Raw genomic sequence first — 25,705 nt, 5'->3', positions numbered from 1 at the left:
CTGTTTGTTTTAATTTAAAAAAAAAAAAGAAAGCAACTGGAGATTTCTTCCCAAAGAATAAATAGAACACTAGGTCAAGCAACAGTCATTCATTTATTGACTTAAACAAGCAAGAAGTATCCTCAGACATAATGGCCACCACTTGAGCAATACAAATCAATACTACTGAAGAACAGGGAACATCTTTTTCTCTCACCCCTCCCATCCCAGAAGTAACAATAGAAATACCAGGGCCCCTAGAGAAAAGAGAAGGAGAAAAATTATAAAAGGCGCTTATAATGAGCTGCAGAGTTGAAACATGGATACTAAAAAATCATTAGCTACTCCACCATATCACCACAATCACCTCAAAAATAACTTTCATTGTTCCATTTCTACCAGGTAACAAATATATAGCGCTGTTTAACAGCGATTTCAATGTATTAACAACTGTCCTCAGCTGAAGCAGAACAGCAATTACTTGTTTATATTAAATTTGAGATTGCAGGTAGAAAGAAGTGTTTCCAGAGAATATGATGCAAGTCTTCTCTAGTTAACGAAAAGGGAGCAGGAGGAGAAACAAAGCTGTTTTTAACAGTTACTGTATGTCTGTAGCAATCAAGCAATTCATTCTCTGTTGATATTTCATTACAGACACAATATCCTGATAGAGTATGTCAGCTCTACTCACCCTATGACAGAGTATCTGAAGAATGTATCTATAAAGTCGCTTAGGTTGCGGGCCACTGAAAATCCCAACCTGCTACTCCTGTGTGGGTATTTTTTTTTTTTTTTATCAGACAACAGCAGAAAAAATAAAAAAATCCAAACAGACTGCATGCAAAGCTATCATTGCTATATCATTTAGTCTTCCTTGTAACAGCTGAAAAATATGAGTAAGGCATTCCTCAGATTTAGAGAAAACATTAGGAGGCTGTAGTTTTGCAGGCAAGGAGACCTTTTATTTTAATCCATTAAAAGAACCCAAAATAGTCAGCAGGTGGCCACATCTATCCATGTTTCATTAAAATCACATAAACCCTAAGTACAAAAGCACCACTGATTATTGCTCTAGAAAAACTGCATGAAAAATTCAAATACGCACAGTAAAAACATCACCATATGCACAAGACTTAATTTCTTAAAGCAAGTGTATGGAATGCTGATCCAATTTTACACATACCTTGCAATATTAAGTTGATATTTATATTACTTGGCAACAATGGGAATTTCTAAAAGCACTGTTATGAGAAGGGAAATGTTCATATACAGTTTAATATGTCAACTATCATAGTCCTAAAAAAATTAGCATTTACAAAATACTTGATAAAAATATCTTTTAAAAGTTGTCCAAGAGGTACATAAAATCAACCCAAAATTTTCATGATATTTCATTCCTTCTTGTCACCTACAGATTCAGTTTTCTGAGCCTGTGGAGAAGAAAGAAAAATTAATTACTATAGTAAATTGCTGTTATATATGTATAAATACCCACACTACTCTTACTCCTTCAATTTCTTATTTTTAAACAGCTTATTTTCAAACCTATGTCGATATTACATTTACACAAACAAAACAGGTACACTCACACACTTCTCTTAATTTATTGGTCCCAGCTTTTCAAAAGCAATTCAAGCCTTACCTGTCAGCTTCCATTGTTCATACTGAAAAGCACCACACTACTACCTGTTTCTATTCACTGCACACATGCAGAATGCTCTACCGTACCCTTAACTTTCACTGTTTCAATCTGCCCTTTTACTGACAGTGTGCTGGGTGGGGCACCTCTGGATGTTGAAACACTAACAGTTGAGCGAGAGATGCGAATCTGCAATAACATTATGGGCAATAAAAAGAAACATTATGAACATGCTATCAATGTCTGAAAGGCTGAATAATTAAAAAAGCACTGATTCAATCAGCAGGAGGTATGTGTGGAAAGTACCTCTTCAGCTTTATTTTCACCATTTTCAGATGGTGTAGTACCTTCCTTTGCAGCTTCTTGCTTTTCATCCTTCTTCCCTTTAGCACCTTTGTTGGCCTTTGTTCCAGGTTCCTTCTGACAGAAGATTAAAAACATGGGCACAAATGTTGCACGAATAGCCACAACTCTACATCTTTAACAAAAAACCTTCACATGAAGTATGAAGCAAATTCTAGCAAGCTGCATGTGCTGGACTGAAACAGAAAACCAGCTAAATACCACCTGAAAAACTTATATCCAAAGTTATCCAGACTCCCTAAATTTCTAGAAAATTTGCTTCTTTGTTTTTTCTCTTAATTCACAGGGATACAAAAAAAAAAAACTCGAACTATTTTGGTTGCACTGATTAAAAATCAGAGGTATCTAAAATATCTGTATGAACAAATCCAATTACAGTATATGGAAAGCTTATTTAGCCAAGCACAAACACCACACTGCTTGTGCAGCAGCAATACAGTTTTGATTAACATGAAATAATAAATTAGATTAACAAAATTAAGCACTTTTGTTGGCTGTCCTTTTGTTAGTTTGGTAACATCTGTGATGTTCATTTCATGTCAATGAAGAACCAACCAACACATTAGAAAGGCAAACTGATAAAATTCCATCTGCAGCAACACAAAACAGAGAATTTATCAAAAGGAACTATCCTAACATCTACAGTTTCATTTGGAGATAAGCTCTTGAACAATTCCTATGTTGAACCTACTTTTTTTTATTCCTTGCTTTCTGTATGTATTTATATTTGTGATCTAAGAGCAGCAGAAACATAGGATAAGGACAAAAACATAAGTAATGGGATAAAAATATAAATCATGTTTGGAAGAGTATTTTCTTTTACATTGGTAGCTAAAATAGTTCTGATAAACCCTGTGAATATCTTCCATGGGATCATTCGCTCCAAATTCTCCATGCAGAATGGCAACAGTAGCTGGGAGCAGGGATATGAAGGTCAGTCTCCCTTTGCATTGGAATATTAGCAACCTTTCCGGAGGGGTCCCCACAGAGCAGTGGGGCAAGGAGGAAGGGATGTCATTAATCCCAGTTACAGGGCAGCCTGAATTACTCCTTTCGCTCCTGAGCTTCGATGTTACACAGCAGCTGCAACGCCTGACTGAGACACTTACTGGTGGTGTATATCATCTTAACTCTTCAGCTACAAATGAACGAACCGAGGACTTAGTAAATCCGTAATTTAAAGCTTTGAACAATAAAAGGGATCCTGAAGCTGTATTATCTTCAGTTGTTTATTAGCGGGGTCAGAGTACACACTTGCTGCTTTTTGTTTAGGAGACCAAGATTAATATACTTCTTAAAACATGATCCGGTTAGAACTCAGAAAAAGAAAAAAAAGCAGATTACTCTATTAAAAAAAATATTTAGAGTTACATTGAAAAGGGCTCCAGTTGCCTTAGAAGTCAATGCAGCTTCATCTGACTCATTACACCACGTTCATTTTGTAACACTTGCTGGAAGATACAGAACCTACCACATTCCCTTCCTTTACTAGTGCTCTTTTTAAGAGAGAAGCAGGACAGTCTCAGCAAGACATTGTTAGTATTTTAAGTTAGTAAGTTATAATGTGTTCAAAGTCGTAGCTTTACTTTCACACATGGACTTCATATTCTGATACTTGCCCAGCTGAGATACCAATACAAGGACTTGAAAAATGTAAGCGTGAGGAGTGCTAGACAGGAGTTTCCAGCAGTATGTTTTTTTCTGATAAAGCAATTGTTCTTATTTAGCATTCCCCTTGGGCGCAAATAGATCTACAGTTTCTGAAGTACATGATTCACATGCTGAAATCCTGGAAAGGTATTTCAGACTCTAATAAGATTTTAATTTGACTGTAACTGACCTAGAAAACCCAAACCATTCAATTTAAATATATTTAATTTCACCTTTAATTATAATTGTGCATTCTCAGCAATTGCCAGGCTTCAAGAAGAGATAAGAGTATCTCACTATGAAATGAAGTACTGCCCTTCTAGACAATGAAACAGGATGGCATGGAGTAATCTCAAATCCTATTGTAGAAACCAAACCTGTAAATTTCAGGAAAGGTGTAGGAAAGGTGAAGATTGTTTTTGAAGTAGAAACTAACTACAAACTAACATAGTCTGCATATCAAACAGGCAAGACATTTTGTTTGGGCCAGTAATGAGGCCAGGAAGGGGTGGAACAGAAAGAAAAGAATGATCTAATTTGTTTTTTCTTTGAGGGGAGAACTGGGAGGAGGGCAGAGGAGCTGATGCCTCTCACAAATACTCTGCGAATTCAACTGTTTGCAGTGCAAAAAGGGAGTGTACTTGCTTATTATTGGCTACGAGGATGGCAGCTGAAGTATATTTACCTTAGTGGTTTTCCTTGGCTTGGGTTCAGGTTTTGGTGGAGCAGGTTTCTAAAAAGACATTTTTAGTTGCATGCTGTATGAAACACATTACCAGAAGCCAGCAACCCAAGCTCCACGCAGCTTCCCCCCACCCACCCCTTCCCTTACTTCCCATTCATTACCGTGCACCTCGAAAAAGACTGAAAAACCTCAATGCGCCTCCTCGCCGTACACACACCTATTTTCATTAGCTCTATGGAGTTACACTCTGGGAGTCAAAAGCAGTTCGAGGGTCATTCGAAGAGACAAACATGGAGATTAGAAGTAACTATTAAAAAAGGCCTATCAGATGTGTTCTAACAGAGAAGAGGAACTAAACCCAAGTACTAGTAGTGGCAGAGAATGAAACCCTCAAAGGACAGCCTTTTCTCTTTCACAGACAAGTTGCACTTCCACAACTAACAGCCTGCAAAAGGATACTGAGTCAACGCTGAACGTAGCAGACAGCAGTGCACTGAGGTGGGGAAATGCATCTTCTGTCAGAGTAACTTCCCAAAATCAAGAAAATTCAATTATCTTTAGCTCTAGAGTTCTTAAACACCCCTCAGCAAGAATTAAAATTGAATCAAGCAAAATGTAACAAACCTGCTTGGTCTGAGAAAGCACTAGAAAAGTATACACTAAGAGCTGTCACATATACTTACAGCTGACAATCTTGCTGATCGTCTCGTGGGCTACAGAAAAGGAAGAAAGGAGAAGACATTTTTATAGGCATACAGCAAACAGTATTCAAAGCAATACAGTATCAGTCATGATGACAGCATAAAACATGCCCCTACCAAAATACCTATCTATTGCCAAGCACAATTCAGGGCTTCCTCATCCTGGAGGACCAAAAATTTTAAAGGACAAAGTAATGCGTAATTCCTGATAAATTCTCCTCTAAATCTACTCTCAATATGGTGAAATACTATTTTCCCCCTATTTTATGAGTACTTCTGAGTCTGTTGCTGCACTTTGAAAGGTTCAAATACATTAAGTGTGACTACCTGTGCAGAGGACACTGAATCTTTCTCAAAAATACTTAAATTTCATAAATACTTAGAATGATGTTTCTGTAATCTATTAGATGTTATTTGTAATAGCTGGTAAGAAATACTATCTGATAAACAGCAGAATAAAGATAACACCCTTCCCTAGAGGATATCAGACCCCTAAAATTTCAAAAATGAAACTGAGGGGCCCCCTCGCTTCCACATTCCCCCCCCACACTCAGTCCAGGAGTGCATATAAAGAGGCATACAAAGGCAGCTGCAGAATCACAGGGGAAAAGGATTTCTTCTATTTAAACATAATTCTAAAAAGGAAAGAAGAACGTCAAATATTCTGCTTTTCTTCCTTCTTCCTTCATCACCTTCCTTATTAGCTTTATTTCATTCTGTTCTTTCTCATAAATTTACCACTGAAGACGAGTTAAGTTTTCAAAGCATTTGTAAGCTTATTGGTTTGCTAAAGATATTTTTTGCATTCATTAAAATAGATGAACCCACGATCCAGTTACACAGCATGGTTAGCAAACACGATTAAAGTTTGGCCTGTATCATAAAACTGGAATCACACTTGTAATCAAAATAAAGAGACAACTCAACTGCAACAAATATCCCATGCAATGTAGCCGAAACAGTGAATCAAAAATACCTTTTTAATTATGCATTAAGCATTTAAGTTGAGATGAAAAACCACGGCTCCACATATCTCTTGCAACAGAAAAAAAGCTGTTGTTTATGTCTGAAGAATGCAGGAGTTTTTATCCATTGGAGCCATTTAAGTATCCTTTGTGGAAAGCAGTAGTGAAAAGTTCAGATCTGGGTTCAGCAAAATAGAAGTCTTATCAAAAAACACCTAAAGATATTTTTAGCTATCAAATATTTACGCATCTTTTAACAAAAAACAAGCCTCTCTTTTCTTACAAACAAGTCTATTTTCACAACTGATGATTTCTATCCCTCAATGTCCGGGCATCAAAATGTCGTGTTAGCATTTACTTTTCAAAAGATACTGTGGTTTTCTACACAAATTAAAATCTCTCCCATATCCCCCAACTGTTCCAGTTCCATGACTGGTTTCATATATGTTTTGCATTGCTATGAGGAACTCGGCATAAGCCCTCCAGCTCCTTTAAAAACGCCTGAATGCCTGACTGGTATGTCATTTTAATTCTCATTCAGAGCTTGTACGTAAGTTGTGTTATTTGCTTATAAGGAGATAATCAGAGTCAAGTCAAAGGCCACATTTTAATACGATTTTGGAACTTTTTTCCCCCCATTCAAACAGTTGTGCTAAGACAGGAACAATCAGCTTGCCCAACTGCCTGTTTGACACTGGTCCACTAGCAAACACCCATGGAAACAGTCCATGAAATGGAGCAGACAGAACAACACTTTGCACTTTCCTACTCCTCCAGCTTCTGGCAATCTACATGTGCAAACTTTCCAACCTGGATACTACATCACATGTTTAATAGCCCCCAAGGGACACTTTTTCCATAAACTTGTCTAAGAAGCTACTGAACTCACGGGTGCTTTCGGTTTCGATAACATCCTGTAGCAAGGAGTTCCATAATGGGATTACGTGCTGTGTGGAAAAGAAAAAGTAAAATCTCCACTCTTTGTCGTCTTTCCTCTAAACTTATCGCCTTTTACCTTCACTATATCCCTCTTGTTCTCAGGTTACTAACTGCCTTTCTCTGTGTAACTGACGACTTTATCCCCTCTTATACGAAAAGTCCAGAATCCTAGACCATCTGCTGGAATCCACTGAAAAGCTGCTCCACACCCCCTGTATGTGCCACTGTACTTCGTATGCTTTTCATTCTATCCTTCTTAAGGAAGAGCCAGGAGAATTTCATTTTGTAGTTTGCATCTGGGTGCCCAAAAAAGTAATCTTGTGATATGCTGATGTTTCCCACTTTGTTCTCCAGTATTTTTCCCACATCCTATTTACTTTGTGATTAGAAGAACCACTGTTGTCTAACAACTACTCACAGCGATTCCATAATCTGGTTAACCGCTGATTTGGTGACAACCACTGCCATCTTCCCCTTGCCACGTGAATTAATTCACATTTCTCCATATTGAGTTACCACCACTTATGTTTTATCACCTAGTTATCAGTGACATCCTTCTAGGTCCCACTTCTAAATTTTTTCCGATAATGTTTTGCAAAGTTTGTCACTTCTCCACTACCCCCTCTCTTAGATTATTTAATGAATATATTCAGCAACACAAGCCTAAGCACAAATCTTAATACTCCACTGATAATTCTCCTCCAATATGAAAATTAACTATTGCTTTCCTACTTTCTTCTCATACCTTTATTTGTTATCAGTTGTTAGGAATATCTTCCTTTCAATCCATGCAAGCTTAGTTTCTTGAAGAACCAGGCTGGGGAGCCTTATACAAAGTGTTCTTTACATGTAAGCAGGCTGTACCAATTGGTATGCCAGCATTTATACACCTGTTGTCTTTTACAAACAACTCAGCCGTGTGAAGTATAACCTCTTTGCAAAACTGGTGTTGACTCCCTCATTATACTATATAAATTATTATTTATTTGTCCATATGTATGCATTCTAGTGTTAATTTTTCCATATATTATCTTACTAGTTTTCCAAGTCAGACTTACAGCCTTCATTTTCCAGAATCCTTTATCTGAAGTCTTGGGAGCATTTCATCACCTTCAGTTAATCTGGTACTGGGGCCAATGCAAGCAGTAAAAGTTACATCCTGCACGTAAAAGTTTGGCTATTTCACATTTGGGCTGCCGGTGAGTACAGCCAGGCTGTCTAGATCTCACTCTGACTCAATTCAAGAACGTCCTCCAGATACTGCACCCATGGGAAATGGTTCCACTGTGAGAACCTCTGTAAGAATTACCCACAGCGGGAGTTTCATTACTGTACTTCAGCTTCACATTTTGCTTGCTGGAGGGTTTGCTCCTTCCCTCATTATTTTCCATCTTTATAAAAACACCTTTAAAAATGATAAATTTCCTTTAATTTGCTGTTAAGCCATTCTGATTGGGAGGGCTTTTGAAAAATAGCATGCTTTTCTGCAAGCCTCTAGCATGGTGTATCACATAGTCTCTCTGCCAGCTGCAACCATTAAACCTTTTAGCTGCTCCTTTTAATAGGCTATCATTTTTAATAAAATTCCCTTTCTTGATATCAAAACTTACCATTGTGGAGTTTATTTGGACTTACATTCCTGCAAGGATGACGAACCTGAATATATTATAGCCACAATTACAGATTAGTTCTCTGCTAACTGTCTTTTTAACTAACTCTTACAATACTACTGAAGAACATCAAGGACTTATTATCCTTTTATCGGCCCTTTGATTTGTTCCTCCAGGAAGCAAGCACTTACAGTTTTATTTTTTTTTTTTTTTTTTTTTTTTTGCCTTTGCAGTGCCACCCTGTGCCTCTTACCAAATCTCTGAAGGGTAAGTGAAATCTCCATTAACACTATTGCTGTCCTCAGAACCTCTCTGATCTCCCTTAACATTCCATTGACACTTTTATTATTGTGGTCAAATGATACCGGGCCCAATTTCTACGCTATACACATCCCATTAATGCATGGCTTGGCAACCCACAAAGGACTTAGCTGTAGTTATTGATACTATTAATCTAGAGAAATATTAAATCACAAGTAAGGCATGTAACAATTCCATCCCATCTCTAATGCAATGTAGTTCTCTGAACTGGATAATTTGTGCCCCAACAAGTTTCCATTACCTACTGATGCCCTCATTTAAAACGAGCAGGTCCAAGTTGCCCAGATTTCGATTTGCTGTTCTTACAATGCAAGTTTGCTGCCTGTTCTCACAGGGGTGACTTAAGCAGAGCTTTACTTCTCAATACTGCTCTTTGACTTTTCAGATGTCAACTTCTACGGTTTCTGTGCCATCTCCCTCCCCATCCCGCTACCCAGGAGCACTGACTTCATCCTATATACTCTTTCAAACAATTTTAAATAACACATCTGAGGGAGACTGACAAGTTCTTCAGATCTCCTCAATGCCATCCATATGGGACTGTTTTGGTTCAGACTGAGGCCACCCTTTCTGCACAAATGCCACCTATTCCAAGAGCTCCCACAGTTTCTAATCTAATCCCTTCAACTATGTTCCTCACTCACCCACTGAGAGCTACAGGTATGTCTGTTGAGACTGTATTCTTTTTTTTTTTCCTCCCCTCCTGTAGCATCATCAGCCACTATTATCTTGACTGAAGACTACTCTAAGAGCTCTCACATTTCAGAGTAAGCAGCCTCTCTCTAGAGAACCTGTATATTTCTGTAAGTTTCTTGGTCCTTCTTTATACAAGCAATCAGCTCTCAAACTTTAAGGGGAAGGAACCTTACTTTTCTGTCCCTTGAAGAAGTAATATTTAAACTGGGACAGAGAAAACCATTAATTCAGAGCAAAAAAGATTATATTTTTACGATGATTTAGTCAGCCTTTTCATATTTTGTGAAAGAGAAACTAATTGGTCTTAGAGAAAATTTCATAGGAAGATACTGAGATACCAAAACCCATTCTTCTCAGACTTCCGTTCCAGTTTTTTTTTTTTTTTTTAGGAGCTCATTATAATCGCTCCTATTGTTTGAATATTTTGACATTTTCTTTGCATCTTTTTTCTGCTGGATTGACCAGCAACCAACTTCTCAAACTTCATTTGACTTTTTCCCCAAGGGTTTACAAGAAGAGCAGTTAAGGTTTAATTCATCTGAACATTCACCCGTCAGGTCCTGATTTAACTTTGTCTGCTACAAAAGATGACAACCTAAGGAAACAAATCCCCATACTCCCTTAGCCCCCCGCCTTTTTTTTTTTTTTTTTTTAAAAAAAATCACGTTAAGGCCTGTGACAGACGAACTCCAGCAAACCTTACTGTAGTGGTCAAGACACCACCTGCTGCTTCCTTGCCTTTTCTGACAGCAGTTACTGTGCCCTTAAAACGAATTCAGACAAAGAAAACACACAAATGTGTCAGCTGCTCCAGTTCAGAGCCTGGTATCTGAATTCAAGACACCCTTCCATCAGTCACTTAAGCTAAGAATAGCTTTGATGGAGAGTGGCTGAGGTGCGTGTATTAACCCTCTTCTGCCAACTCACTAGAGACACAGCAACACGGTTCCAGGCAGTGACACCCCACGCTGCCGCATTACCAGAGTTTATCTGTAAAAGCCCTAAATGGTTCTGAAATTTTCTTTGTGTATCAGTTAAGTCCTATGAAACCTTAGCGCACCAAAACCAAACTATGCCAAAAAAAGCTACAAACGTGGTTTGCTGCTGGTTTTAAGCAAACTCTTTATTCCCACTGAAAACACCTCACCAGAAGTGGCAGAGCAACGCGTAGTCTTCTGATATGCAAGACCACAGATTTCCAGTTAAATAAATACATACCAAAATGAATTGAAAGAAAAAAAATAAAAAGGAAATATACTTGCCTCTTGTTTAGTTACTTTTGCTGCATCCTTGCCTTCAGCACCCTCTGGAGACTAAAAGAAAATATTAAGTCAGTGCTTTTATTACAGACTTAAAAGCATCTAAGCAACAGCAAACAAAACTGTGGTGAAGACTCTTTTTTTCTATCCATTGCAGCAACTTAAGGAGGCCTGGTGCAGGCACCATTGTACCAAAGTCATTCTAGATTTTTCAGACAGGAACACCAGGACTGATCATCACCAGGAACACATGTATCATACTACACAGCATCCCCCAGTGATCCCTGTAGCCAATTAACCAAAGCATCTGCAGGCTCCACTGGGAGTTTCACCTAATCAGCAGTTGGCAGCACAACAGTATGAACTAGAAACCTGAGGTTTGCTCTTCTAGGGCTTCTGAAATCCCCAAGAAACTTCACATGTTTCTTCCCAAACATGAACTTCACTGGTAATGAGATGAGGTGAACCAAAAAAGCCCAGCATTACTGAAATGAGTGATTTCTTTATCTTATTTACTTCTTTTGTGCCGCAGGCTCACTCAGCTGGAAGCTTTAACAGTATTTTCCCCTCATCTCATCTCCACCATCAAAACAGCAAAAATCAGTAAAACACCAAGACTTCTGCAGGAGAGCTAGGGACAAACATCTTTCTTCATAAGAACAAAGCCTCAACCTGGCCGTTGTCTGCCAGAGGTACCAAGGAAACATTAGTTGAACCACTGCTAGAAATCCAGCTTCTGTTCTTTCATTTACAACCCAAGATGCATTACTTTACATTTTGCAAACGATACGGTTTCTACCTAGATGCACGAAATTCATGGAAAAACAGCACACAGTAGCAGCTGGAGGAGAACTACGAGAAACGCATGTTTTTAAAAAAGGCATTTAACAGGCAGCAGAGAAGGCAATTTGGTAGCCCTTCTGTTTTTCAATCAGTAAAGGAGCAGACTAGTTATCTTTTCCTTTCTCCTTCCAATTCACCCCTTACACACACACAGGTTTTGACACGGAATTCCTTGGAGTTACGCAGGTGGGGGTTGGAGCAGAGAAAAGGACCGGCGGGTTTGCAGCAGCTGCCCACTGCCTTCTCCTGTCACTGGGCACTAACGTACTTACAGAAAGACACTTTGCAACTCCCTGCTCGAAAATAAAACGTGGCTTTGTTACTCGGTGCTCTCCAGCCAGAAGCGAGGCATGCCACAAGAGCAGCTGGTTTAAAAAAAGCCGAGGAGCGATCGTCTAAGCAGCTAGCAAACAGCAGGAAGTTAAGCAGCACCGAGCGGGGTAGAGCAACTCAGAATAGCAACAGTCAGGCATCCAAAATGGAGCCTGGCTGCTCCCCCAGCTACTGCAGCCACAGCGGCCTCCCGCAGGACTGCTTCAGGTTTGCATTCCTAAAAGCCTCTCGGTTTGGTTACGAAAGAGCTGCTATAGCTCGATGGTGTGATGCTGGGAGCATAAAGAGCCGTAAGCAAAACAAAAACAAGCAGCTCCACGATCAGTCACTACCAGCCTTGTTCCTACAACTTCCCTCTTCAGCGCACAATATGGTGCGAGCTTCGAGCACAGCCTTCCCATAGTTCATGAATTCGTAACATCTGTTTCTCCTGTATGAATTTTCTCAAGTCTTAACAAACTTGCGCTGCACCCTTTCTGTTACAGGGAACTCAAATAGCATCCTTCCTGCACGGGGCACCGATTTATATATGAAACCTGTGAGAGAATGTCTCTTCTTGGCCCCCATGAGGAGAAGAGGCTCGAGATTTATAGGGGCAGGGACAGAAAGACGGCATGATTCATTTCCTTTGGAAGCCAGGCTGAAAAACTCCCCATAAACTAAATGAAACTGATTCGCACTCCACAAGCGGGCTGTTTTACACCGTTTCACTTTTAGGAGCCACAGAGCTTTGAAACAGGGCTAAATCTTCACCAGACGGCACTGTCACATGCCAGCAGTCTTGCAGTAATCACCCGGGAGCAAACTCTCATCCTGCAACACCATATAGTTAACACACAGTAATTTACCCCATTATCTCCAGCACTAACGAAAGACACGTCCGCGTTTCTGACAGACGGGGCAGTCTGTTTTTAGATGCCAGTATTGACGACCGATTTAAAAACTGAAAACGACTGATTTAAAAACAGCTTGACGACAGATTTAAAAACTGCTCACAAGGCTAACCACAGGAAAAAAAAAAGTGAAGTTATATTAAAATATCCTTAACGCAGCCACAACCACTGTACAGCACGACGATACGTTACGTAACAGCCCGATTAAGTTAGCTAATTAGCCCAGAATTCCTTCTCAGGAAAATCCAACAGCGATTCTGAAGGCCAAGTGCTTTCCTCCATGGAGGGAGGTGCACAGGAACCATCCAGAGGTGCGAGCAAGCAGCATGGGGTTGCACCACGCTCCCATTTCCACGCCGGCGCCGATCCCTCCCCTCTGCGCTCGCCCTCCCAGGGCCTTGCCTCCCCAGGAGGCTGGCAGAGCCGCAGGGGAGGCCGTGTCGCCGATGAGGTAATCGATCCAGCTGAAAAATAGCCTGCTGCTTAAACAAGTGCATAAATATTATAAATACAGATACAGATTATAAGTATGGAGCCCCCCTGGCCCGCTCCAGCGGACTCCTTTGGCTGCGCAGCTGCACAAACAACTGAGGCAGCGCAACGGACAAGGGCGAAGTGGCACGGGCAGTCGCAAGCAGCCCGGGACTCTTTAGGCTGACAGACACCAAAAAACTTGTCAGATAGGGCTACAACAGATTTGCTAACGGAGGAACAGAAGCTTGTTTTCCCCTCTGTGAGCCCTGCTTGGGCATTCCAGTCTGACGTGGATCTTCATGCTAGTTTCCACTGTGCTCTCTCCTCTCCCGTGGGATCAGAGATTCGTATGTGAACGGACTTGAGCCAAGCGCAGCTCCCAAAGAACTTGGCATGCCACACGCAGTGGCAGCCTGCACCCGTATCTGGGAGTCACCGGGCTTTTACGTAGAAACCACCAAAACCTTCAGGTCCGTGTCCCAGCTCTTGCCCTTTCTGCTGGTGCCAAACCACCAAAGGAACCCTGGTTTCAAGGCCGCCAAGCGTACCGAGTCACCCATCGTCTCACGTGGCTCACCGTGTTTCACATGACACCCCGAGCACATTAAAACGTGCCCTGGTTACCGTGCCTTGCTCTGCAAACTGCCCAGGGGTGGGACCATCCACATGGTGAATTTGGTGAAGCAAAATCAAGATCAGTGCTGGCACCGAACCACAGAGATGGGCACAACACAGCCTTGGTGATTCCCCAGCTGCCGTCCCTCGCACACCCACATTACGCTCATAAAGCGGCCTCTGTGGGCCTGCTGCATCTGACTCTGCGTGGACGCCTACGAGAGACAAGGCAGATAATAAAAGAAACAACAGATAAGGCCCAGATAACGGTGATTTTTTTTTTTTCCAGTCGCAGAGGTACACAGAAGGCACAGCAAAGGAGCTGACTGGCTAACTATAAATATGCTTTTGACATTTAATCTAACGGCAAGTTTTAGGTTCAGATGACCACACATTGTGTCATACCTCCATTTGCACTATGTATTGGCAATACAATTGGAAATGAAGCTGCATCTAAGCTTTGCGAGGTCTGTCAGATCTGCATAACTTTCATACCACAAGATTAACCTGAAAGGCTGCTTGCAAGATTCCCCGTGCCTATCAGCAATCAGTTGGATTTTGTGGTGGGTTGGTTTTGTTGGTTTTTTTTGGCCTTCTCCTCTTTAGGGTATAACCTAGAAAATGGTTTTGAGAAGACTGGAAAAAAAAATATTAAATTATTGAGAGCACTCAGAACAAAAGAAAAAAGGTAAAGGAATATTAAAATTGAGCTTGTTTACATAGACAGTTCTTGCATTTCACCAGCTGTGAAGTATGCACAAGAACTGGTGTTTCCACACACCACAACAATACGGTGGTACCTGCAATGCCAACACCATTACAGAACTGTTGAGTTGAAAAGAGAAAACTAGATAACTGTTTTAAGAAAACATGTAAAAGAACAAACTGACAAATTTCCATTGTTGTTCTGAAGGCTAGATTACCTGGTGGAGATGCACCACAAAAGAAAAGGAAAAAAGCTTCAATTCTCTAATTGAAATCCTGCAACATAAGCAGGATTTAATGGGGACACAGTAACCCATGGTAGTGAAGTTATTGATGTTCGTTCGAGAGATCCAAAGGTGCATGTTTGAACCTGCAGTGACCAGCTTCAGGATAAACACTTCATACATACATGAGTGGGTTGCACTATCGTAAAGGAGAGTACATTAAAGACACGAAAAGTGAGAATACAAGAATGTGAGAAGTAACAGTTGGCATAGGAGGTGGCTTATAAAATGAAACAGATCATTTATTCCTATTACTAGCTGACACTCTATCTCAGCTCTGATGGGACAAAAATTAGTCCTTTCATACCCTTGCAAAAAGCAGATACCAATTTCATAGTAACTACCAGGTTAAGGAGTTACAAAGGCAAAAAGCCTTCACTGTCCTACCACATGAGCACTCTCTGTAGTGTTTCCTCCCTTCTTTGCAAGCTGTTTTGCTCAGCCACACCTCAATACGCTGCCTGCGATGGGATTTGCCTGTGGATACTTTCCTGGCTCACTGTTCTAGCTGTGATTTCCATGACGTAATGCTTTGGTCATTCCTCCAACAACTTTTTTCACCAACCAAAATATGATAAAAGCTTGCAACAAAACCACTGCAGGAAAAAAAAAAAAGACATCATATCAAGCCCTAAGCCTTTTTTTTTTTTTTGAGGGGTGGGTACTGCAATGTTTTCCTAAAATTTCCACTCCCCTCACTTCCCTGTGAATAGAGCTCTGCTTTAGCCTAAATTTAATTCAATGAATTTTCCCCACACATGCAAGATCTTCTAATTACTTCTGTTTTGTGCCACTTCATAAATGTAATTAAAATGCTGTTTGTTTCTTGTTTTAGATTAACAGAGACTCTGCGTGTTGACTAATTTAACACCAACCAACTCCTGCACCATCCTTCTAACCACTGTTTCCTCCTTTAGCTCCTCCAGGATCTTATCATTAACCTTTGTTTATAGCTGGTTCTTCGATCTGCTTTCAGCTGATACAACTATGCTCACTGCCAAGGAAATCTGAATGAACTCTGAAAGTGGAATTAAATCACCCTATTAAATGCTTTAAGAAATCAGGTATTCTTCCTACTGCACTCCTTCGTTCCTTTTTTTTTCTACAAGCCTGACCCTGGCCTAAAAGAAAAAAATGCCATTAATGTCAAAAACATGTAATTCTGCCAGAACCATGAAGTACAGAATAAATCTGTTTAGTGGTTGCATTTTTTAAATACTTATCCAAACTGACGTCTTGTACTCTTCCAAAAATCTGTGGGTTTTGTTTTATATATATATATATATGTGTGTGTGTGTGTATATATATATATATATATATAATACATTTCATATATATTTAAAAAAAAAAAGAAAAGAGTTCCACTATGCAGATTCAGCTTCGGAGGTGGGGGTACATTTATACATTATTTATATATCTGCACACACATATGTATGTGCACACAAACATATGTAGATATAAGTTATACATATGTATAATCTGTGCAATTTTTGTATGTGTATATGTACTTACATATATAAATAAAATCTTGATTCTGTACAGGGGGAGGCTGGGAGCTGCATGTTCCTAAAGCTTGTCAAGAAATATTTATAAAGCTCTAAAACATGCGTGACATAGTAACTCCCTCCTGCTCCAGACACCAAATTGCCAAATTACGTTTTGCTACTTGTAATAAATCAAACACATACCCCTTACTTTACAAAAAAAACTGTTTAAATACTTATTCTTTAAATCTATATAATATTTAATCTTTTCTGTTAAGAAGCATTACAACATTACAATGAAATATTATACAAGACGTCATTTTTAGAATATTAATCCCTTTACTTATGTCTACTAAGAGCAGAATATTTAATTTCCTAATCCTTCGGAGAAAATGTTGTTGAATCATGAAGTTCTGAAAACACAAACCATACTTAAAAGTATAAATATAAAGAAGGCCATTAATATCCCCTGGTATTAATGTGCAAGCAGAAAAAAAAAATCAGTGAGAAAACAGTTCCTGATCAAAATCTCTGTTCTTCATTAGAAATTCAAGCCAAACAGAAAAAAGATGCATTACATTTTCAAAGAATATGTGAGAAAATAAGAATACAAACAGCCTGGATATAATCAAAATCACTAGGCTCAGAAAACAAAACAAGCACATTTTATTAGATTCCTTAACTTTCAAACAGTTAAATTCTGTGAGCTTTATGCTTTTCCAGAGCAGACAGACGAGACAGAAAACAGTTTAGGCCTGGGGTATTTCTAGATATCCAAAACCTGCCAGAATAAGTACTTTTCCTTCATTGTAGATAGAGGCTTTGCTATTCCAACTGAACGGGAATGGCAATGATTGACCAATATAATTTAAACCACACTGAAATTTGATGGCACACTTTGAAAGTCTCAAAACTGGCTTGGCTTTTAGTTTTTATACCCTTTACGTGAAGGGTTATATGATTCGGACTAGGACAACAGACAAAAAAAAAACAGAGGCAAGACCTTCCAAATTTGTCTTCCCTCGAGTCAGGTTTTGGAATGGGCCATCTTCTACCTGTAACAGTGAAGGAGTAACAGCACTTTTCAGAGGTTGCAGTTCAGATCTTAAAAACAGCCATGTAACTTAAGACAGTTCCTTATTCAGACACTGAAATAATTAGCTGTTTTAAAACATGCCCATCAGCCACGGGAGCAGTGAGCAGAGCTCGTCTATCTGAAGTCATCCAGTTTCCCCTGAACTCCAGACCTGAGAATTCAGCTAGGTAGTGAGTAAATTCCTGTCTCAATATTTGCTTAGCAACTTTACTGCCACCATAAAATAAAAAGGCAGATTCAAAGAATATGATGGATGACATTCAACCACTAATAATAATACTTCTCTGGCCTTTCAAAGCTGGTGCCACTTCTGCAAGTGAGATGGAGCTGATGGACTCACGCAAGTCTACATGCACAGAGCTTTTAAAACCTTAAAGGCCAGGTTTTGAAATCACCCATGTCTGAATGGAACTGATCAGGCCTGCAAAGCAAAAACAGCATTAAAAACTTCTGAAAAAATATGGAAAAAAAATCATCTCCTTAAAGACAGAGATTAATTTATTAATTAATTAAATTATTTAATTTAATTTATTAAAATTAATTTATTAACTATTTTCAATAGCATAATTGATTCCCAAAAATAGCCACCTCTGACAAAGATGTATCACGAATGACAGAAAAAAGGTGTGTAATTCCTCCCCTCCCAGAGGACGTAACTGTGATAAAAACACAGAAATCTAGAAAAGAGCCTTTGTTGGTTTTATTGCAACTGAGAGGCGCCACAGAACATCAGGCGCCTCGGAGCTGACAGCGGCAGGGCCCCACGTATGAGGGGCACGCGGTGCCATGCCCCAGACCCACCAACCTCTTTTGTCCCAGTAATGCTTCCAGCTGGGGTTGACAAGAGCATCGCCCTACTACAGCAGGCAGAACGGAGAGCTCCACAGACAACCTAAATATGTTCCAAAAGAAGATAAACCAAGGGGCTAAGTCTGAGAGGAGGAGGCGGGTGGGAAAAGAAAGGATGCGGGGCAGTGACATAGGATGTTCCTACTACGAACAGCACCAACACCTCTCTTCAACTCTGCTTGAGAGGAACAGAAGAGTGCAGAAGTAAATGTCATCAGACACTCGACTTCCAGCCGTGGAAGCACGCTCTGCTGCTACTAACTCAGCATTAGGCCAACAGAGAAATCTAGGTGGGAAGAGCTGACATACCTACACAGTCCCAGTGAAGCTGGTGTTGATGGGAACGCACACGATCTTCCTGTGCAGACAGATCCTAACACTCTTGGGGAATTGCCTTCTATATTTGCAGCTTTCACTGTTACCAAGCACACCCACTCTTTACTACAGGAAGACAGGAGCGGTATCTCCAAGCTACAGGAGTAATTAATTGAAAATTGGTCACCAAGGGACACCGAGGGAAGAAAATAACCAAACAAGCCCGGCGCATCTTTTTCCATAACAGTGCCAGGATACAATCTGACCGCTGAGTTGTTCTGAGGAGCAATGCCTAATAAAATAAGGAGCACCCCTCTACATACCCTAACTTAGGGGCTTGGGGACAGCCAGAGGAAGGCTGGTTATGGCTGCGCTCTGGTGAGCGCCTGGCTGGCAGCAGCAGCCAAGGTGCTAGGGATAGTTCTGCATGTCCCCACCAGACAGCCAGCCTCCTCTTCGTGCCAGCCTGTGGGAAGCTACAGCAGCAGAACTGCCTGCCCCAAAACTACCTCAAACGTGTATGACGGCCCACAGGTTAAATCCGGGTGAGGAGAGGAACGGGTGTCTGGAACTGCTTCTTTTGGTCTGGATACGGCCACCCGAAGTATCTGTCAAACTGCAGTCCGACCTGTGAAGTCCCGCAGCGCCAGTTTTGCTGACAGTAAAACTGAAATAAGAGGATCTTACTTCTGAATGCAGCCAGCTGCTCACTCCCAGCCCAACTCCCTCCTAACGGGTTATCACACATTCATTGCACCATTGTGTAGCAGCATCTCAAAACTGGAGCAATAAAATGATCCAAGGGAAAAAAAATTCAAGGGCATGTTCACATCTGTTGAGTAAGAATGCTTTAAGAGGATCACGGCCTGCAACCTTAAGTCCAGTGCCTGAAAATGCCTTTTTAGCTAACGGACCATGGCAGAAATCACTGTTCTACCTGAGCTTGGTTAACAAAGAGAAGGTGCGAACTTCTAACAAAAGCTGTAATCTGGTCTGCTTACACCCTGCGCTAAAGGCACGCTTACGTCAAGCAAAAGTCAACTTCACAGAATCACAGAATCCTCTAGGTTGGAAGAGACCTCCAAGATCATCTAGTCCAACCTCAGCCGTAACACTAACAAGTCCTCCACTAAACCTTATCACTAAGGGCTACATCTAAACGTCTCTTAAAGACCTCCAGGGATGGTGACTCAACCACCTCCCTGGGCAGCCCATTCCAGTGCCTAACGACCCTTTCGGTAAAGAAGTTCTTCCTAACATCCAACCTAAACCTCCCCTGGCACAACTTTAGCCCATTCCCCCTCGTCCTGTCACCAGGCACGTCATACAACTTCTCTGAAACAAGGATACGTCTTGGTACATAGCAGTTCTATGTACTGCTTGGGTATAAAATAGCAGAGAAAGTAACAGTTTTTCTAGTAAGATAGAGAGAAAAACAGCACTAAACTGCATGGCGTATACCAGCTACATCCAGTTACATAAACAGGACTTCTTTATTTTTTATTTAAAAACAAAAAACAAACAAACCAAAACAAAACTTAATGCTGATAATTCTAGAATGAAAAATAATAACACCACCACTGGCTGGAACACAAAATAACAACAACCCCACTGGCTTGTTGAACTACCATCAAGCTTATTTTTGATTTTCCTTACAAGCATCAGTAGGTACTTCCCTAAAATCCACGTACACAACAAGATGGCTTGCATCTGGTTAGTTTTGATCTAGAAGGTGATGACTTATAAAGCAGACTGTGTTACTGGCTGCACCTCATCAGACAGCATGCTTCAACACATGGAGAAGCATTACGAATGACTTTTAATTCACTGAAAAACCAAAAATGTTGAGGGTGCCCATTCCAGTTGTACTTCAGTGTGGTCTAAGAAGAAAATTTTTATACGTTGTAATCAATTGTTATTAGATGGGTCAGATTTTTACGGAACTGTATAAAGCAATCAGAAGCATTTTAGATCTATAAAACCTCGGTCGATGAGTTTATAATCACCGTAATTCTAAAAATCAGTCATAGCTAAAATTACATTAATAGCTCTTTTAAGCTTTTTAATATAAACCACGAACAAATATATGTTGCATGTATTTAACAGCCCTGTAATGTTATTTATTGCAATGTGGCATAGCAGCTTTATTCAAGAATGGATTTTTTTTTCAGTGCCACTCAACGCTGCTACACTGCATTACATCTAAATGTACCATACGCAGATAAAAACACGATCCTTTCTGCCTGATTTTTATATGAAAAATGCAGGTTCTTCGAGTCGGTCAAGGCCAATCAGCAATTTTGTTTTGCTTTAAATACATCGGGGTTCAAAATTCTCAGCGGTTACAAATTTATTACTAGCGCTGCAATTTCTAAAATTGAAAAGCCATAATAAAACATCCTTTTCCCCTGTATTAGAAGAGTCCTGCAGTCTTAACATGCTCTGGCACCTCTGTTCTGTTTGCATTGGTCGAATGTAAGTTCATCCCTCACTACACAGCAAGCGTTGTGCCTGTGCCTACAAAGGATGCCCAAGGCAGAAGCCCACCCAAGGACTCTGCTGGCACGTTAGGCAGGAGTTTTTTTTTGTTTGTTTGTTTTTTTTTTGTAATCGGGGGTACCTCAGTGACACGGATCCAAAGAGGGGCTTTTTCTGCTGTTGTCTAGCCTGATTTCCAGCAGTTACTGAACGACCTAGGATTGATCCATCCGATGCAAAAAACAGAGCAGAAACTTACCTTTACAGAGCTCTGACTTCTTAGTCCCCATGTAGCAGAGGGAGAAAGGAGGAAGTGGTCAACACGAAACACAGGGGGGAAATTTGGAGAGAGAATGGGAGGGGGTAGCAGACAAGACATTAAAGATCTGCTGCCGACTCCCTTTGCCCTTGTAATGTGTAACCACCTCCCGATCACGAAACAGACCGCAGAATTCCCCCATCCCATGCCCTGCTGTGTTCGAGGATGAACCAAAAAGTGCCTCTGCTACGGACCAGCAGCTTCCGAGCCCAGCACGGGGCACTTAGACCAGCACGGTGCGAGTCCCCGCAGCATCGCTGGAGCTTCTGCCCTGCCAAGGAACTTTGAAAGTTGACGCAGTCTGATGCATGCCTGGAGTATTAATACCTGGTAAGGGATAGGAATTAGAGCCCTACAGTCCCTGAGTGTACTTCACGCTGCTGCACTACAAACACAAACTCGCTTACTGCTTTTGCCACAAGATCTACACCTCACCCTGCAGACTGAATAGCGACAGCAGGATCAGAGCCACAGCAAACGAAGCTGTCATCTGCAGGACCTTTGGCTTCATTAGCTAATTGGCGTTAATCACAAGTTGCTCCAACATTTCAGAGAACCGGTTACTATTTGAAAGTTCCTCAGTTTCTGTGTGCTTACCGTAAGGCAGGACAACAAATTTGGAGAAGTAACGACTGCACCACTCAGAGCACAGGCAGTGCTCATTAAGAAACCATCATTTCAGGCGTCTTAAAATGAGAATTCCAACACCTTGTCCATTTATTTCCACGCCCCATTTCCCTTCCAGCAGGGCAGGAACACATTCCTCTTTGGATATCCACAACATTGCAGAAACAGAAATTCAAACATGAAGAAGTATTTCACCAAGAGCACAGAGTTTAGGTCCAGAGGAAAGAAAAGACACTGGTGAAATCTAACAGCTCTAGGCCAGTACATGTGAGAACCTGCATTTAAACCCAAAGATTAGAAGATATATTGAGTAGACACCTGGTTGGCAAAAGAACTAGGGAAGTAAGAGTCCTGCAGAAAAAACGATCACTGGATCACATAACTAAAAGCACTACAATAGGACAAGCCCAAAGTACGGCACCTTCTCACTTCTACTGAAGGAGCAGCAATCCAAACCAAATATTCAGAAGTTTTGTTTTTCTACTGACTAGCTGGGTGTATTTACTGACTTTAGAGAAAAGGAGTTTGCATAACGGAACAGGAACCTGCCCCAGATGTTCTCCATTACATTTTCACAGCTTCTGCAGTACAGTCGATGCTAACATCCTTGGCTACAAGGGAACAAATAGTTTACAGAAGCGGCTAATTAGATCACAGTGTTTTTATTTGCTCTGAAGCCACAGCAATATTCAAAGATGTTATTAAAACCAAGGCATCAGAAGAAAAAGTTGTAACTAGTCCTCCCACCTGATCCAACTCCAAGTGTTTTCAAAACAACATGTGAAGCGCAGGTCGTGTTGCCTAGAGCCGGATTAGAGAACAAGTCGTACCATCCCGGAGCGTAGCCCCAGCTCTGTACGGGATGGGTCACGCCTGGCCTGTTCACACCCCCCAGAGGTGGCGCACGCACTGCTCAGAGGTGTGATGCCGTTCACCTCCACGACGATGATGCCAGAGCTTACGTACGCACGCCTGCGCACGTGGGTGGGTGTATGTGACCACACCGCGGCTCTCCTTGTCACCAGGCACAGGACGGCTCCTCGTTCTTCCATGGCTAGCGCAGAGATGTTTTCACTGGGGCGGTTTCAAGGTCAAGGAGTTTTCCAACATGACCCAAGAGCTAATTCCAGTTAGACAGGCAACAAAACAAGGGGAAACACCCCCGTCCATGCCAAGGCGTTCGCTGCTATCGATACCACAACAAGCCTTCTAGTTTACCCCACACTAGCATGCCGCTCTTCTTGTGAAAGGCCACGTTCACACCACAACATGTTATTACAACAGACGAAGCACGCAGAAATCTGACAGGAAGAGTCCAGAGTTCAACCTCTTTTTGTTTTAGTGCAGTATTTAACACCATCTGAAGACAGGGTAAGTTCTCCCTTTTCCCCACGAACCTCAACCAGCTAACGATACACCAAGACTTTATGCCACGGCCCTGCAGAGGACAGACAGCCTGGTGCAGTCATTCGCCATATTCACCAACAGCATCGTACCAGAGACTCAGCTACCCGCTGAAGTTTGCACAGAGATGCAAACTTTGTTCACAGACGGACAGAAGAGCAGAATAAAAAAAGACCAGCCAGTTGAGGTAACCAAGGCATACGCAAAAGCAGTGCGAGCAGTAGCAAGCCCTTTCTGCGATATTATTTATTTACTTATCCACAAAACTATGAAATTTTCTCATTTTGACTTTTGGGGTTTATTACTCGACAAACATTCCGGTATTGGCAGTCTTTTCCTAAGATAAAAATTTTGTTTTGAGAGCAGAATTCACGATTAGCTGCATGCGATGGCGCTCTGTCCAGGTGGGAGCTGACTGATGTAAGTGTTCAGCTACAGCTGTACCACTGACTTCTCGCTCTGTGGATGTCACTCTGGAAGAAAACTGACCGTCGTGGAACACTTCAGCAATTCCACTTTTCTCAAAAAGTGTTGTTCAAATGCTTCCTAGACCCACAGCTTCCCAAAACCTGTACTATATGAATAATCTTGAAATGCAAGTGCTTGCCTGTACGGTACAAAGCAAATCAAAATTTACCAAGTGAGCTTTGTCTCCATTGCTTTGGCAACACACGTAAATTTTTTTACTAGTCTTCTAAAAACAAGCCATGTTCTCATGGACCTACTATCCAAAGATAAAGTTTCTCTTGACAAACACTTCGCCACGGGCAGCAAAAACCTCCACGGGCGACTTTAACCCTCCTCCCCGTTCGGAAGGGCAGCCTGACACTTTACCACTGACCTAACGCAGAAGGGCAAAGGGAACGGGGCGGGAGGTCTGCGAGATCCCCAAAGTTGCCCCGAGACCTCTAATTGTCAGCTTCTCCCCCGTGGCAGGCGCTGGGGGAGCAGAGGGACGTGGGGAAGGCGCAGAGGGAGGAAAAACACTTGGGGCCGGCTGCCTTCAAGGCGAGGCATGCCAGTGGAGGCCCCCAGCCCCACACGGCTGGCTGCCTCCCCATGGGGAGCGAGGTTTGTCGGCTTGTTTTGAGCTTGGGGTGAGCAGACCCAGCAGCACGCTTTATGTCTCGACAGCGGCAAGGAGCAGGGCTGGGGGCACCCGGCAGCCGCCCCCCATCCACCTGTGGCTGCACGCCACGGGAGGCCGCGGGTCACCTTTTTTTGGGGCCGGCTCCCCAGACCCCAAAGCCACCACCCACAGCCCCCAGGGGGGCCCAAACCCCGCGGCACCACGGCGCCGGGAGCCCCCCCGGCCGCGGCCCCTTGGCTCGGGAGGCCGGGGGGGGCCCGCAGCGGGTACATACGGGTCTGCAGGTCGCTTCTAACATGGCTCGCCTCTTCCTCCTCCTCCTCCTCTTCCTCCTCCGGGCCGGGCGGGACGAGCCGCACCGCGGGGCCGGGGCCGGACCCTTCCCCCCAGACCCGCCCGCTGCCGGACTTCGCGACTGGCCCCCCCCCACCCCCCGCGGGGCTCAGCCGCAGCACGGCGCCCCCCGGAGCCGGGGCCGGGGCTGCCCCCGCCGCTCCCCGCCGTCCCCTTTCTCCCCCTTCCCAGCCCCCCGCCGTCACCGGGAGCGCGGAGGGCAGGGCGGCGGGGCGGCTACCGGCCGGCCGTTACCTTTCTCTTCGGCATAATGCCCGCCGGCAGCGAGGCGACCAAGCGGCGAGCGCGGATCCGCCCGGCGCTGGCGGCTCTGCCCGCGGCTCTGCCCGCTGCCCGCCGCCCCCGGCGGACCCCCCCCCCGCCCCCGCCGGCGGGGGGCGGGCGGAACGGGGCAGCCCCGGCCGCTGATTGGCTGCTCGGCTCCCGCCCCGGCGGCAGCGGGCTAATCAGGGGCGGCCCGCGCGGGTCAGGGGCCGGCGGCGCGCGCGCGGGGCGGGGCAGGGCGGGAGCGCGCGCGCGCGCGCGCGCGGGGACCGTTGGGGACGCGGCCCTGAGAGGAGCTGCTCCGGGTTGGGGGGGGGCAGCTCTTCCTCAGGGTGGTCGCCCCACGGTGGGTGGCTTCGTCCTGCTTAAACTGCCCCTTCGCTTTCTCCTTCCCCTAGTTGTGGCTTCTCTTCCTCGGTTGAAGCCTGCTGCGGCCTGTTCTCCTCGTAACCGGTCTCCCTTTTCAGCCCC

The 25,705-nt window shown here is 42.8% G+C and overlaps 1 protein-coding gene across 5 annotated transcripts; it reads right to left on the bottom strand.

Annotated features, from left to right (window-relative positions):
* Positions 1-74: 74 nt before the first annotated feature.
* On the bottom strand, positions 75-25,364 carry HMGN3 (high mobility group nucleosomal binding domain 3). 5 transcript variants are annotated; one of them, XM_066994630.1, is made up of 7 exons: positions 24,891-25,026; positions 10,811-10,861; positions 5,000-5,029; positions 4,317-4,364; positions 1,925-2,038; positions 1,708-1,807; positions 75-1,409 (listed from the first exon to the last, which is right to left on the bottom strand). In XM_066994630.1, the coding sequence occupies exons 1-7, from the start codon at positions 24,912-24,914 to the stop codon at positions 1,396-1,398; spliced, it is 381 nt and encodes a 126-aa protein (XP_066850731.1). In that variant the 5' UTR covers positions 24,915-25,026; the 3' UTR covers positions 75-1,395. The 5 variants fall into 5 exon arrangements, 4 of the variants coding, with proteins under 4 accessions (XP_066850731.1, XP_066850732.1, XP_047921379.1 ...); XM_066994631.1 differs by lacking the exon at positions 1,708-1,807 and having other exon boundaries at positions 24,891-25,001; XM_048065422.2 differs by lacking the exon at positions 75-1,409 and having other exon boundaries at positions 1,418-1,807; positions 24,891-25,028.
* Positions 25,365-25,705: the final 341 nt, after the last annotated feature.

This window comes from Anser cygnoides, chromosome 3 (assembly GCF_040182565.1).
Source record: "Anser cygnoides isolate HZ-2024a breed goose chromosome 3, Taihu_goose_T2T_genome, whole genome shotgun sequence".
NCBI lineage: Eukaryota > Metazoa > Chordata > Aves > Anseriformes > Anatidae > Anser > Anser cygnoides.
The sequence above is the reverse complement of the archived record's forward strand: the minus strand, read 5'-3'. Positions and strand labels throughout refer to the sequence as shown.